General features: G+C 46.2%; 1 protein-coding gene across 1 annotated transcript in view; it reads right to left on the reverse strand.

The window, feature by feature from the left end:
• Positions 1-553, reverse strand: part of LOC109923004 (netrin-G1-like) — a 42,478-nt gene extending 41,925 nt beyond the window's left edge. The window contains exon 1 of the mRNA XM_048616948.1: positions 311-553. Coding sequence (XP_048472905.1) covers positions 311-553 — 243 coding nt within the window. The remainder of the gene's footprint in view (positions 1-310) is intronic.
• Positions 554-14,750: the final 14,197 nt, after the last annotated feature.

Raw genomic sequence — 14,750 nt, forward strand, 5'->3', positions numbered from 1 at the left:
CTATGATGCTGCTTGGCCTGCTGTGTTCATCCAGCCCTGCACCTTGTTGTCTTCACTTTGACAAGGGTTGTTCAGCGAGTCAGAGATAGCAAGAACTGCAGATGCTGGAGTCAGAGATAACACAGTGTGAAGCTGGAGGAGCACAGCAGGCCAGGAAGCATTAGAGGAACTGGAAAGTTGACGTTTCGGTTCGAGACCCTTCGGAAGACCCTTCAGATCCTCCAGCTCCACACTCTGTTATCCCAATCAGTGAGTCACTGCTCACAGTGCCACACACAACAGAGGCTGCTTCAGAACAGGTTGTACTCACCAGAGTGCAGTACATCTCGGGGGTCTCTCCACATGTGCTGTTGGGGGGATCCAAACTGATCTTCAGGAACCTGGTGAGCAGGGTGGTCTCAGGTTGGCAGGCCATGTAATCCCAACTCATCCATTGGTCCCAGTGGACCCGGGTCTTACACAGGTCATAGTGACCCCAGGATGGGAAGTGCTGTGCAGAGAGAGACAGGGTCACATAGAGAGCGTGAAGGGGCAACAGACTAGATAGATGCATCACTCAGTCTTTACCCCACTTAGAAGGGGGTTAATCTCAGTCCTTCTGGGGTGATTTAGGGGATATGCCGCTCAGACTGGACTTCACACACAGAGGCGGTAGATCTTGGTGTGTTCAGAATATTTTGCGGCTCATCTTCCAGCTGTTTGTCTCAGTGTTGCTGCTGCTATTCCAGCTGTTGTCCCAGCTGTTCGCTCCGTCAGGCATATGCTGTGACTGGCTGTTCAGGCAGTACGAGGAGCCAATAGGATGACTGTCTGCTAAAAAGTAGCTGTTTCCCATCGATCACCCATCCACATTGGAATCTGACCCCTGTTGGGAAAGAAATCAAAGCAATGAAATTCAGAAAAGGGCCTGACTTCAGCATTTGAACAATGACCTCGAATCATTGGATCATGGACCTCCAATCTCAGGTACACATTAGCTGGAATATGACAGGAATACTGACCATATGGGATTACAGCACTAACACTCAGTGGATAAATGACACATGCAAAGCACAATTGAGCAAAGTGAGACAACGAATCTGTGTTAATGGTGCTTCATAGGATTTTGTATTGGCCAGAAAAACACAAATCTCATCAGTACTTCTGAAAAGACCAAAGTGATCTATTAATGTCTACCAGAAAGAAAGTACCTGACTGTGTATCAATCCATCAGTGTTACTTCTCTGATAATAGTGCAGCATTTCCTCAGTGCTGACCCTCTGACAGTGCAGCGCTCTCTCAGTACTGACCCTCTGATAGTGCAGCACTCCTTCAGTACTGACCCTCTGACAGTGCGGCACTCCCTCAGTGCTGACCCTCTGACAGTGCAGCACTCCCTCAGTACTGACCCTCTCACAGTACAGCACTCCCTCAGTACTGACCCTCTGACAGTGAAGCACTCCCTCAGTACTGACTCTGTGACAGTGCGGCACTCCCTCAGTACTGACAGTGCAGCACTCCCTCAGTACTGACCCTCTGACAGTGCGGCAATCTCTCAGTACTGACCCTCTGACAATGTGGCACTCCTTCAGTACTGACCCTCTGACAGTGCGGCACTCCCTCAGTACTGACCCTCTGAAAGTGCAGCGCTCCCTCAGGTCAATTGAGGGAGTGTCAAACAGAATTTTAGTCTTGAGTCTCTGCACAGGGAGTTAAACAAGTCCAAAAGGAGATGTGAAGGGAATTGCAAAAGCAATTTTAAAAATTACCTTACTTTATTACTTCTCATCAATCTCAAGAGCCACAGAGCCTGAAAGAGGAAAGTACCTTTGATGCAATATTTTTTAAGATGTTGCCATTTGAACCCTGATGTTATTTGAATAAAATGACCCCACCCAGAACCTCTTTTCCAATGCAAGGTGTTACTCTTGAGCTGAGAATGATACGCATATTAGTAACTCAGATATTTATAACACATTCTAGAAAAAATACTACGAGCTTTTAAAATTTGCTACACAATCACAGAAATAGCCGCTAAAAGTCTCACTTCCTCCCTAAATAATTTAACTCGATCACAATCAACAGCAACATTCTGTATATAACATCAGGGTTCAAGACCCAACAACACAGTCATCTTACTGAAACCCTGACACACACTCACCATCTCCAAACCACATACATACTCACCAACTGCAAACCCCCAACATACACTCATCATCTCCAAAGACCCAACACACATTCACCATCTCCATACTGACAACACACTCTCAATATCTCCACACCCCCAACACACATTCACCATCTCCAAACCCACAACACACATTCACCATCTCCAAACCCTCAACACACACTCACCATCTCCAAAGACCCAACACACACTCACCATCTCCAAATACCAACACACACTCACCATCTCAATACAGACAACACACACTCAACATCTCCACACATCCAACACACACTCCTCATCTCCAAACCCTCAACACACACTCACCATCTCCAAACACTGGCACACGTTCACCAGGTCCAAATTTACTTCACGATCACAGCAATAGTCCCTGAATGTCTCACTTCCTCCCTAAATAATTGAAATCGATCACAATTAATAGTAACATTCAGTATATAAAGTTAGGGCTTAACACCCAACAACACCATTAGCATATCAAAACCGTGACACACACTCATCAACTCCAAACCCCCATACACACTCACCATCCCCAAACTCCAAACATACACTCACTAACTCCAAACCCCAACTAACACACACCACCTCCACACCCACAACATCTTCACGAGCCCCACAAACACTCAAAATTTCCACACCTCTAACACTATCTCACCACCTCAAGACCCCTGAACACGCACTCACCATCTCCAAACACCGACACACACACACCATCTTAAAACCCTCAACACACACTCACCACCTCCAAACCCGCCAACTCACTCTTGTTATCTCCAAACCCCCGACACACACTCACCATCCGGACACCCCCAACAAAACCCCAACACACACTCACCATCTTCACAACCCTAACATACACTCAGCATTTCCACACCCTCAAACTAGCACTCACTATCACCAAACACCCAATACACACTCACCATCTCCACACCACCCAACACACACTCACCATCTCCAAAACTCCGACACACACACCATATCCAAACCCTCAACACATACTCACCATCGCCACACACCCCAACATACACTCACCATCTCCACACCCTCCAACGCACACTCACTATCACCAAACCCCTAAGACACACTCACCATCTCCAAACTCCAAACACACACTCACCATCTCCACACCCCCAAAGTTCACACACCATCTCACACTCCGAACACATACTCACCATCTCCAAACCCCCAACAAACATTCACCATCTCCACACCCCTCCAACACACACTCACTATCACCAAACCCCCAACACACATTCACCATCTCCACAAACCCCCAACTCTCACTCACCATCTCCTCACTCCCAACACATGTTAACCATCTTCAAATGCCCGACACATACACCAATTCCAAACCTTCAACACACACTCACCATTTCCAAATCCCGAGCACACACTCACTATCTCCACGCCCCCAAAATACTCTCACCGTCTCCACAACCACCACCATGCACTCACCATCTCCAAACCCCTCAACACACAAACCATCTTCAAACCCTCAACACACACTCACCATTCATAACCACTGACACAGTCACCAGCTCCAAATTTACTACACAATCACAGAAATAGTCACTGAATGTCTCACTTTCTCCCTAAATAATTCAACTCTGTCACAATCAACAGCCATATTCTGTATACAACATCAGGGCTCAAGACTAAACAACACAGTCGTCATATTAAAACCCTGACACACACTCACCATCTCCAAACCCCCAACACACACTCACCACTTCCACACCCCCAACACACACTCCACACCACCAAAGCTCACACACCATCAAACATTCCCAATACACACTCACCATCTACAAACCCCCGATACAAATTCACCATCTTCATACAGCCAACACACACTCAGCATCTCCGCAACACCAACGCAAAGTCACCATTTCCACACCCCGATACACACACCATCTCCAAACCTTCAACACACACTCACCATCTCCAAATCCCAAGCACACACTCACCATCACCGTGACCCCAAAACACTCTCATCATCTCCACAACCACCACCACATACTCACGATCTCCAAACCTCCTGACATACAAACCATCTTCAAACTCTCAACACACATTCATCATCCATAACCACTGGCATACACTCGCCAGCTCCAAATTTGCTACACAATCACAGAAATAGTTACTGAATGTCTCACTTCCTCCCTAAATAATTCAACCCTGTAGCAATCAACAGCAACATTCTGTATATAACATCAGTGCTCAAAACTCCACAACACTGTCATCATATCAAAAGCCTGACACATACTCACCAACTCCAAATCCCCAATTCACACTCACCACCTCCACACCCCTAACACACACTCACCATCACCACACCCTCAATGTGCATACACCATCGCCACACTCCCAACACACACTCACCATCTGCACAATCCCAACACACACACAAACCATCTCCACGCCCCCAGCACACACTCTCCATCTCCACACCCTCCAACACACTCTCACCATCTCCAAACCCCCTACACACACACCATCTCCAAACCCCGAATGCACACTCACCATCTCCAAACTCTGGAACACATTAACCATTTCCAAATTTGCAAGACAATCACAGAATGAGTCCCTGAATGTTTCACTTCCTCCATAAATAATTCAACTCTGTCGCAATCAACAGCAACATTCTGTGTATAGCATCAGGGCTCAAGACCCCAACATACAGTCATCATATCAAAAGCTTGACACACGCTCACCAACTCCAAACCCTCATACACACTCACCATCTCCAAACTCCAAACACACACTCACTACCTCCAAACCTCCAACACACACTCACCACCTCCACACCCCCAACGTACACACACCATCATACCCCCAACACACACTCACCATCTCCAAACCTCTGATACACATTCACCCTCTCCACACAGCCAAAACACACTCATCATCTCCACACCCCAACATACACCCACTATCTCCAAACCCCCAACAGTTACTCACCATCTCCACACCCCCAACACACACTCCCATCTCCAAATCCCTGACACGCACACATCATCTCCAAACCCTCAACACATACTCACGATGTCCAAATCCTGAACACACACACTCACCTTCTCCACATCCCCCACACACACCATCTCCCCACCCCCCACCACACACTCTCCATCTCCAAACCCCAAACACACAAACATCATCTGCACATTCCCAACACACATTCACCATCTCCAAATCCCCGACACGCAGTTACCAGGTCCTGAAAGATAACGAGCCGAAATTAGAGATGCAAGGAAGAGGTGGAACTGACAGAAAGTGAGTATGAGATTGAACAGCATCAAGCGATTGTCAAAAAACATACTGAACTTGAATAGTGAGAACAAAGGACAGGGACGGTCCGACACAGATAATTTGATGAATCTCAAGAAATGAAGTGACAGACATTCACGGAGCCAGAGATTCCCAGATTGAAAATTAAATTGAGACAGACTGGAACTGCCCCCATCTGAGGTATGCCTCTGGTCCAGGATCCTTAAAACATTTCCTGAATTCTGTTGAACTAGTCGTTGTTCAGTTTGGTTTCGGGTTATGGAATGCCTTCTGCTGTTATTTGCATCAAATAGGCGAAATGGAAAATGCAAGTGCAGAGCGGGAAGCATGGGAATGGGAATGCGCGGGTGCAGAGCTATTAGATGCCTGAATAGCGACGGGAAACTGCCCTACTGCTTTCAATTCCTCCCGGCTGTGTTTACGACCCAGGCAGCGAAGTAGGGTGGGTGGTGCTGAGCAGCTGACAGCTGCAGGACAAGCCTTTGCTTTTAATTAATTGAAAGAGCCAGCACTGAGCGGATGGGCCGATTGTTCTCCTTCTCCCAGCCCAATTCCAACCCCACAATATTCCTTCAAATACCCCGTCTCTCCCAGCCTCCTTCTGAGCAGTTGAAGAATCAAACGCACCTCCTGACTCAGGATCGTCCGCAGGTTTCCCGGCGGCATTCCCAGTTTTCCCGACCCCGCGGACGGCTATCACATTGCCGCTTGTGGGATCTTGCCGTGCGTAACAAGTCGCGCTGTGCATTTTCACGGTGACCACGCTTCAGAGAAAAGAAGTGTTTCATTATCTGGAAAGTGCTTTTGCTCACGCTGGGCTAGCGACAAGGGGGTGCTTTAGAAATGCAATTCCTTTGTTTAACGATCACCGGGGACGTTAGCAAACAGATATCTGAGTAGGGTGAAAACTGTCCAGCGGAATAAAGAGATTTTACTCACTGTTTAGTGAGTGAGAGTCTGACTCACTCTGACTCTCTGTCTTAAAGTGGCCCGCACTAGCTCCGGTCTCCTCAGCACCTCCCAGGCCCCGAATTGTTCACATTGCAGAGGTTTCAATCCCGACTGGAAGCGGGAATAAACTTGGAATCGAGTGCGATAGAAAAAAAAATCCCACTGGTGGAGGGAATTCTCTGCCCACGCTCCGTTCAGGTTTAAACAGGGGACAATGAAAAAGCTAAACAAAACAGAAATTGCTGGAAAAGCTCAGCATCTGTGGAGAGAAATCAGAGTTAATGTTTCGGGGTTCCAGTGACTGTTCCTCAGAGAAATAACGGCAAAGCCCATTCCAACAGCAGCAATAACTCGGGATTTATTGGAATGTAGGGAGAGTTTCGTAAACTGATCTTTGACTCGATTTAAAAGACATCCGAGGACAGAGAAATATAAACAGTGTTTCCTCTTCCTGAAAGTAAACAAGAATTTCTGAACTCCTCCAATTCTGGCGCGTGAAAACACCGCAAGACGGTTTTGCTCGTTAAAGGCGCTATATGAATGCAATTTCTTGTGGTCCACGCGGAGGGTCCACATATTGCAATACCTCACTGATGTTGGGCTGCAGTGTTCTACATTAGTAGAGTTCCCCACCCTCGCCATCAATCTCTGTCTCTCTCTCTGTCTCTCTTTCACTCACCAGCTGTTCCTGAAGGGGATGAGGGTGGGTGGGGGGTGGTGGTCGATGGTTTTCCTGTCCCGGTTTATTGCAACCTCCCACTGAAGAGAGTCAGATCCGTTTTGAAGCTCCCAGTTGGAGGTCGCCTTGGTTTGCTGAGATTCCGTGTGTGTGTGTGTGTGTGTGTGTAGACGGGCCGAAGGTTCCCTCCTCCCCAGAGCTCGGCACGTCCACAGCTCCCGAATCCAGAACAACAGCTACAGCAGCAGCACAGTGGGCGCATCACAAGAAGCCGGCGGTCACCGAGAGCATTCCCTTTCGCTCAGTGGAAACGGGCGGCCTGGTGGGGGTACTAGCAGGCTTTTGGAGATAGTAACAAAACTGGACGCATGGTCCAGAGGATGTGGCCTCAAACCCAAAACTGATCAATTTCAATTCAGTTCATAAAACTATAATGATCACCGGAGTATTGATTGGTGGTTAGAAACAAACCCAAGCTTGGTTGGTTTAAGTCCTAGGCTCCAGACCCACAACAATGTGGTCGATTCTTAACCAGCCTCTTGAAATGTCACAGCAATTCACTCGGTTCTGGGGCGTCTAGCTTCTGATGAAGGGTCTAGGCCCGAAACGTCAGCCTTTCTGCTCCTATGATGCTGCTTGGCCTGCTGTGTTCATCCAGCTCTGCACCTTGTTATCTCAGATTTTCCAGCATCTGCAGTTCCTACTATCTCGGGCAACAAGTCTTGGGCTTGTCCATTAAGAGTTCAGGCAGCATTAAGGGCCATGAACAGGGCGGATGGGAAGCAGCTGTTAGTCTTATCTAAAAGTGTCAACACAATTTTTAGGAGGTTTGAAGAGGATTTGTGGAGGCGTTGGGGCCTGGAGAGAATCACACAGAACCTGGAATGCACTGCCTGGGAAGGTAATAGAGGCAGGAAATCGCACAACTTTTTAAAAAGTACTTGGATGGGCTCTTGAAATTGTCATAACTTTCAAAGTGCAAGAAAGTGTTTTGGAGGGATTGTCTAATGACAAAAGGCAAAACAGTTTGGGACTCTACTCACTGGAGTTTAAAAGAATGAGAGGCGATCTCATTGAAATAGATTGGATTCCTAAAGGGTTTGACAGAGTAAATGCTGAGAGGATGTTTGCCCTCATGGGAGGTTCTAAGCCCAGATGGCACAGTCTCAGAACAAAGGGACATCAATTTAAGACTGAGATGGGGAGGAATAACTTTTCTCGGGGAGTTGTTAATGTTTGGAAAGCCTTGCCACAGAGGCCTGTGTGGGCAGAGTCCTTGTGTTTATTTAAGGCGAAGAAGGATAGATTCTTGGTCATTGAAGGACTGAAGGGTTACAGGGAAACGGTAGGTAAGTGGACGTGAGGAATGTCAGATCTGCCATGATCCGAATGAGTGCGAGATCACGCTTGAGGGCTGACTGGCCAATTCCTGTTTCTACTTCTTATGGCCTTATATAGCTAGGTTGGTGCAGACTTAATTGGCTAAAAGGCCTTTTCAGCGCTGTATGACTCTATGATACGAGGGAGGCAATGGCCTTGTGGTATTATCACTGAACTGTTAAGCCAGAGACCAGCAGGTAATGTTCTGGTGACCTGGGTTTGAATCCTGCCATGGTAGATGGTGGAAATTAAATACAATCAAAAAAATTTTGGATTAAGAGTCTAATGATAACCGTGAATCCATTATCGGTTGTTGAAAGAACCCATCTGGTTCACTGATGCCCTTTCATGCAGGAAACTGCCATCCTTACTTGCTACATGTGACTCCAGATCCACAGCAATGTGGTTGATTCTGAACTGCCCTGTAGGCAATTAAGGGTGTACAATAAATGCTGGCCTAGCCAGCGACGCCCTTACCCTGTAAATGAATAAAAAATACAACTCTTACGGGGACAAGAAAGTGTTCGGATCTGCAGCTCGGAATCAGCCCATAACCACTGCTGGCATCACTCGAAATGCCCTGCTTCTGGGGAACGAAAGAAGGCCAGCATTCTGGTGGCATAGCTATCATGTCACTTGATGCGTGTTCAAGGCTTGCTCAAGGGGACACAGTCGCATAATCTCACCGTGTCATTCTTAAAATCAATGACTAATCAGTAATAGTAACCATCTTGTTCACCAATGTACCTTTTGGTAAAAGAAATCTGCCACCCTTACCCTGTCTGGCTTTCATGTGATTCCAGACATAAGATGATGTAGTTGATTCCTAACTGGGCTTGCTGTCACTCAGTTCATGGGAATTGCTGCCCCTTGTCAGACTCCCTGAGAAAGAAGAGACAGCAAAAAGAAACATTCTGAATGTCAGAAACAAGGCGGGCAATAATGGTAGACAACAAGGTGCAGGGCTGGATGAACACAGCAGGCCAAGCAGCATCATAGGAGCAGAGAGGCTGACGTTTCGGGCCTAGACCCTTCATCAGAAAAACACCGAGATAAGTGTGTATATCCTGGTAGGAGCCGAGCCCTCAAATAAAAAAAAACATTGAAACGGTGAGAGGCAACAGTGAATATCAGCAAAGATCCAGACTTGGGGGTGGGAAAAATAGCGGAATCTGAATTCTTTTTTCTGATTGTTTAATCTTTACCATTCACTCTGTCTCTGGTTCTTTATCTGGAAGTCTCACTGGACTCAAACCCTTTAATGATGAATTTATATTCCAGGATTTGTCAACCTAGACAGATATCTAGACAACCACATTTTTTCTCAAGCCTAATATTCTGATTTTTAACTCGGTGCTGAGAGAGCGCCGAGGTTAACATTAGTTGAGGATATTTACCTTTGAAGATAAATATTTCTCCCAGGGCATAATGGACAACTGGCCTGCTCTTATCGAAAACAGTGGCTGTAGGATTTTTAATACTAGGATTGAAAGGAAAGAGTAGAATATTTAATGTTTTATTTAAAAAAATAGCGCTTCCAACAGTGCAGCCTTCTCTTAGTAACATTTCTTTGACAATGAAGCTCATCTCAGACCCTGAAAAAGGGTCATCGGACCCGAAACTTCACCTCAGCTTTTTCTCTGCTGAGATTTTCTAGTAATTTCTGATTTTTTTTCTGATTTCCAGCATCTGCAGTTTTTTTTATTTCTTTTTTGCTTTATCTTAGTATTGTCTGAACAGGGCTCAGGACTCAGTACTGACCCTGCCACAGTCCAGCTTTCACTCAGTAATCACTCTCCGAAACTGCACCAATCCCCAACCACTAGCCCTCTGACAGTAGTGCATAGAAACATGAAAGTTAGGAGAAGGAGTCGATCTCGGGTCGGCTTAGCCATTCATTTGGTCGTGGCTAATCGGGCTGCTCCATTCCCTATTCCACCCCTATCCCTACAAATCCCTGGTCCCTTTAGCCATAAGAGCTATATCTCTCTGCTTTGTGAAACTTCTTGCATTCACTCTCTTCAACTTCTTGGCTGTCACTTAGAGTCGAGAATGAACTCCTTCCACTTGGGCAGAGAAGTCTGCTGCAGTGCCTAAATAGTATGATATGGGAGGTGTAGCCTCTGCCAGTTGAATTTTATAAGGCAGGTGGGTGGAGCAATCTGTATTCTGTGCACTCTTTCCATTTCTAGTGGATAGCTTCCCTCTGACAGTGTGGCACTCCCTCAGTACTGACCCTCCAACAGTGCAGCACTCCCTCAAGACCTCTGCTTTAAAAGTGCTGCACTCACTCATGACTGTCCTTCTTCAGTGTTGAGCTGGTTTGTCAACAGCTTGCTCGTGAAGATATGATGTCTGATTCTGCATAACTGTGTTTCGGGGCTGTATGTTAAACATGGTCAATGCATTGGTGAGCTGAGTGTGGTACAGACTTTGCCCTGAGATAAAGTCATAGCTCAATCGGCTGCCTCTCCCATCTCTCCAGTGGTCTGTAACACCCAGTTATATATGACCAATTGGTTTGAAACTGAGGGATCAGGAGAGTGATGTGCAGGAACCCACTCCCACTGCGATCCTACTGAAGCACAGACAGGGCAATATTGTGTTGTGTCCTTCCCTAATGCAGAAACACTCCCCCATCTTTAGGATGAGACATTAAACTGAGGCTCAGGTTCCCTCCAGCCTGTGATATTTCAACATTTCAACTCATTCTTACAACCTGCACAACATCATTTGTTTCCAGCCATCTGTTAAAGTGAATATTGAAGTTTTGGTGTTAAATATTTATACCTTGTCGACTGATTAAAGATTCTCACACACCACATTAATTCACCAAACATTGAAATGAAGGAGCAATTTATATGGTGACATTAGCATTGTTTATATATTCCACATCCATTGGTAATCAGAATCAATTATTTAACATCAACATTTGGGATGTGATTATTTTCCCATGTTTGGAGCTGTCACTTTTTTAAAAAAATCATTTGTTCTGGGGATGTGGGCGTGGTGAGCGAGGTTGGCATTTATTCTTCATCCCTTGTTACTGAGAGATTGTTCACTTTTACGATCTGGCTCAAGTTAACCCTTCATTCCCCTGAAAAGGTGGGAACTGATTTTCCCAAAGCTCCTCACAGACAATGGAATACTTTTGGATTTGGATTGCCATTGTTCAGTCGGAAATATCAATGCCAAGGCATGCACAGTGATGTCCTATCAACAGCAATGAAATGAATGATAACAAAGACTGCTTTTATATTTTGGGTGTCAGAGACACTTACAGATCAGTGGGCACAGTTTCATACTATGACCAGAAAGAGGGCAGATCAGACAACTTCTGTTCCTGCCTCTGGGGGTGTTGGATCATCACAGAGACCAATCTAGGGGAAAGTCATTGAGGAAATAGAATCATAGAATCACAGTACAGAAGGAGGCCATTTGACCCATCCTGTCTGTACTGGCTCCCAGAGTAGCTACCCAGCCAGTCCCACTTTCCAGCCCTTTCTCCAGAGCCCTCTAACTTTGTCACTTTCAAATATACATCCAGCTTTCTTTTGAAACCTCCTCTGGAATTTCCCAGGCAGTGCATTCCAAATCCTTACAACATTCTGAGTGAAGAAGTTTCTCCTCATTTCACTCCTAGCTCTCCTGCTGACAGTCTTGAAATTGTGACCACCAAGTTATTGACAAACCAACAAGTGGAAACAGAATATCCTTCTCTACCCTGTCAAAATTGTTTATTATTTTGAACACCTCTTAATCTTCTCTGCTCCAAGGAAAATAAATCCAATTTCTCTCATCTTTAATTGTATCTCACATCCTTAATTCCTGGTATCCGTCTAGTAACTCTCCTTTGAAATCTCTCCAGGGCTTCAAAATCCTTTCTGAATTTAGGCGCCCGCAACTGAACACAATACTGCAAATGTGGCCTGACCAATGATTTGTAGAGGTGTAGCATCACCTCCTAGCTTTTAAGCTCTGCGCTTCTATTCATAAACCAGAGGATCTTGTAAGCCTCTTCAGAGAATCATATACGTGAATCCCAAGGTCCCTCTGCTCTCGTACTCCCCTCAAAATTATACTACTGAGCCTGTATTGTGTCTGTGTGTTTCTTCTGCCAAAATGCATGAGCTCACATTTCTCTGCATTGTAATTCATTTGTCAGATGTCTGCCCATTTGGCCAACTAGTCAATGTCCCTCTGAAGTTGCTCAGCATCATCCTCACAATTCATTACTGGATGGCTTCTAGCTCTGGCTCTGTGCAGTCACTGCAGTTGACAACTCAATGCATCCAATCCAATCCTGATAACAGAAGAGATGAAGTTTGCAGAGACCTGCTCCTCACTCACTTTGTCGCTTTGGTGTTCCGTCTCTTTTCCTGCTTCCTGCTTTTTCTCTTATTCTGTTTCTTATTCTGTCTGTCTCCTTTTTTTCTTTGTCTCCTTCATTTTCTCTGCATCTCGCAACACCCCCTTCTCTCTCTTGTTCACTGGCCCAAACCTTCTACTCACTAGATGATCAGTGTGGAGTTACAACTGGAGATGCATATCAGAATCCTCTGGAGTTTCTGATGCATTGACCTCCAGTAGACATGTCCAGAAGCTTGAGCTTCTCAAGGGCAACTCCCCTGTTCCCCAGCATCCTCTGACAAATTCTTGGTCCCTAAACTGAGATTATGGGCTGTATTTTTTGCAAGTACACAGTCTACAGCAGGTCATCACATTAGCTCTCTGTCTTACTGTTCACGGTGAGGTACATTTAATGCTATCGTCCTCTTTCAGGCTAGGAATCTCCATGGCATGCTTGTTCTAGTGAGGTAGAGGAAAAATATGTGGTGCTTTAATGAGGAGAGGCTCTTGTCTTAAACAAGACCCTTAAGATGATAGCAACAACTGAACAAAAAACCAAAGAACTGTGGGTGCTGCACCAAGGATTCGCCATCACCACTGTTGACAGAGCCCTCAGCCATGTCCAACCCATCTGCTGCACTTCGCCTCTCAGCCCTTCTCTTCCCTCCCACAACAGCAATAGAACCCCCTTTGTCCTCACCTACTTTCCCGCTGGCATCCAAAGGATCACTAGCTGCCATTTCTGCCACCTCCAGTGGGATGCTCTTCCCTCCCTTGTCAGCCTTCTGCAGGGACTGTTCCTTCTGGGACACCCCTGGTCGACTCCTTTTCCACCCCACAGCCCCATTGTGCCTTCCCCTGCCATTGCAGAAGGTGCAACACTTGCCCCTTTACTTCCTGCCTCCTCAGTATCCAAGGGCTCAAATACACCTTCCTGGTGAAGCAGCACTTTATGTGCACTTCACTCAATCTAGTCTTTTGTATCTGCTGCTCACGATGTAGTCTCCCCTACATTAGGGAAACAAAGAGCAGACTGGGCGGCAACTTTGCAGAACATTTACATTCTGTCTGCAAAATTGACCCTGCGTTCCATTTGCCAGCTATTTCAACACACCACCGTTTTCCTGGCCAAACCTCTGTCTCAGGCTTGCTGCAGTGCTGCAGCAAAGCTCAGCACAAGCTGAAAGAACAGCACCTCATTTCCCGATTGAGAACCTTGCAACCTTCTGGGCTCAATATTGAGTTTAACCATTTTAGGGCCTGAGCACCTTCTTTCATTTCCTTCTGCCAACCATCCACAGGTCTGTTATCACATGGTCTGCTATCACACACTCATTGTCAGCTCCTAACAGTCCTCATTAGCAGCTGTTTGTTCCCCCAGGCTGATCTTTATCCACTCCTTTGTCTTGCCAACTATTTTTCTCTCTCTTTGGCTCTATTTCCATCTATTATTTACTCCATACCCTTCCCCCCACCCCTTCTCCAGCATTTATACCTAGCTTTTCTGAGCTACCATCAGTTCTGAAGAAGGTCAAAAACGTTAACTCTGCTTTCTCTCCACAGATGATGCCAGATCCCAACAAAACAGTGTGGAAACAGGCCCTTCGGTCCAACAAGCTTACACCGACCCTCAGGGCACCCCAACCAGACCTGTCCCCTATAACCCACCTAATCTACTTATCCCTGAACACTACATACAATTTAGCATGGCCAATCCACCTAGCCTGCACAACTTTGGACTGTGGGAGGAAACAGGAGCACCCGGAGGAAACCCACACCGACACGGGGAGAATGTGCAAACTCCACACAGACAGTCACCCGAGGGTTGAATCGAACTCGGGTTTCTGGTGCTGCGAGGCTAACCACTGAGCCACGATGCTCCGTTGAGTGTTTGCAAAAATTTCTGATTTTGTTTCTGACAGCGACTAAGTTTGATGC

This window comes from Rhincodon typus, chromosome 35 (genome assembly GCF_021869965.1).
Source record: "Rhincodon typus isolate 14 chromosome 35, sRhiTyp1.1, whole genome shotgun sequence".
Classification (NCBI taxonomy): domain Eukaryota; kingdom Metazoa; phylum Chordata; class Chondrichthyes; order Orectolobiformes; family Rhincodontidae; genus Rhincodon; species Rhincodon typus.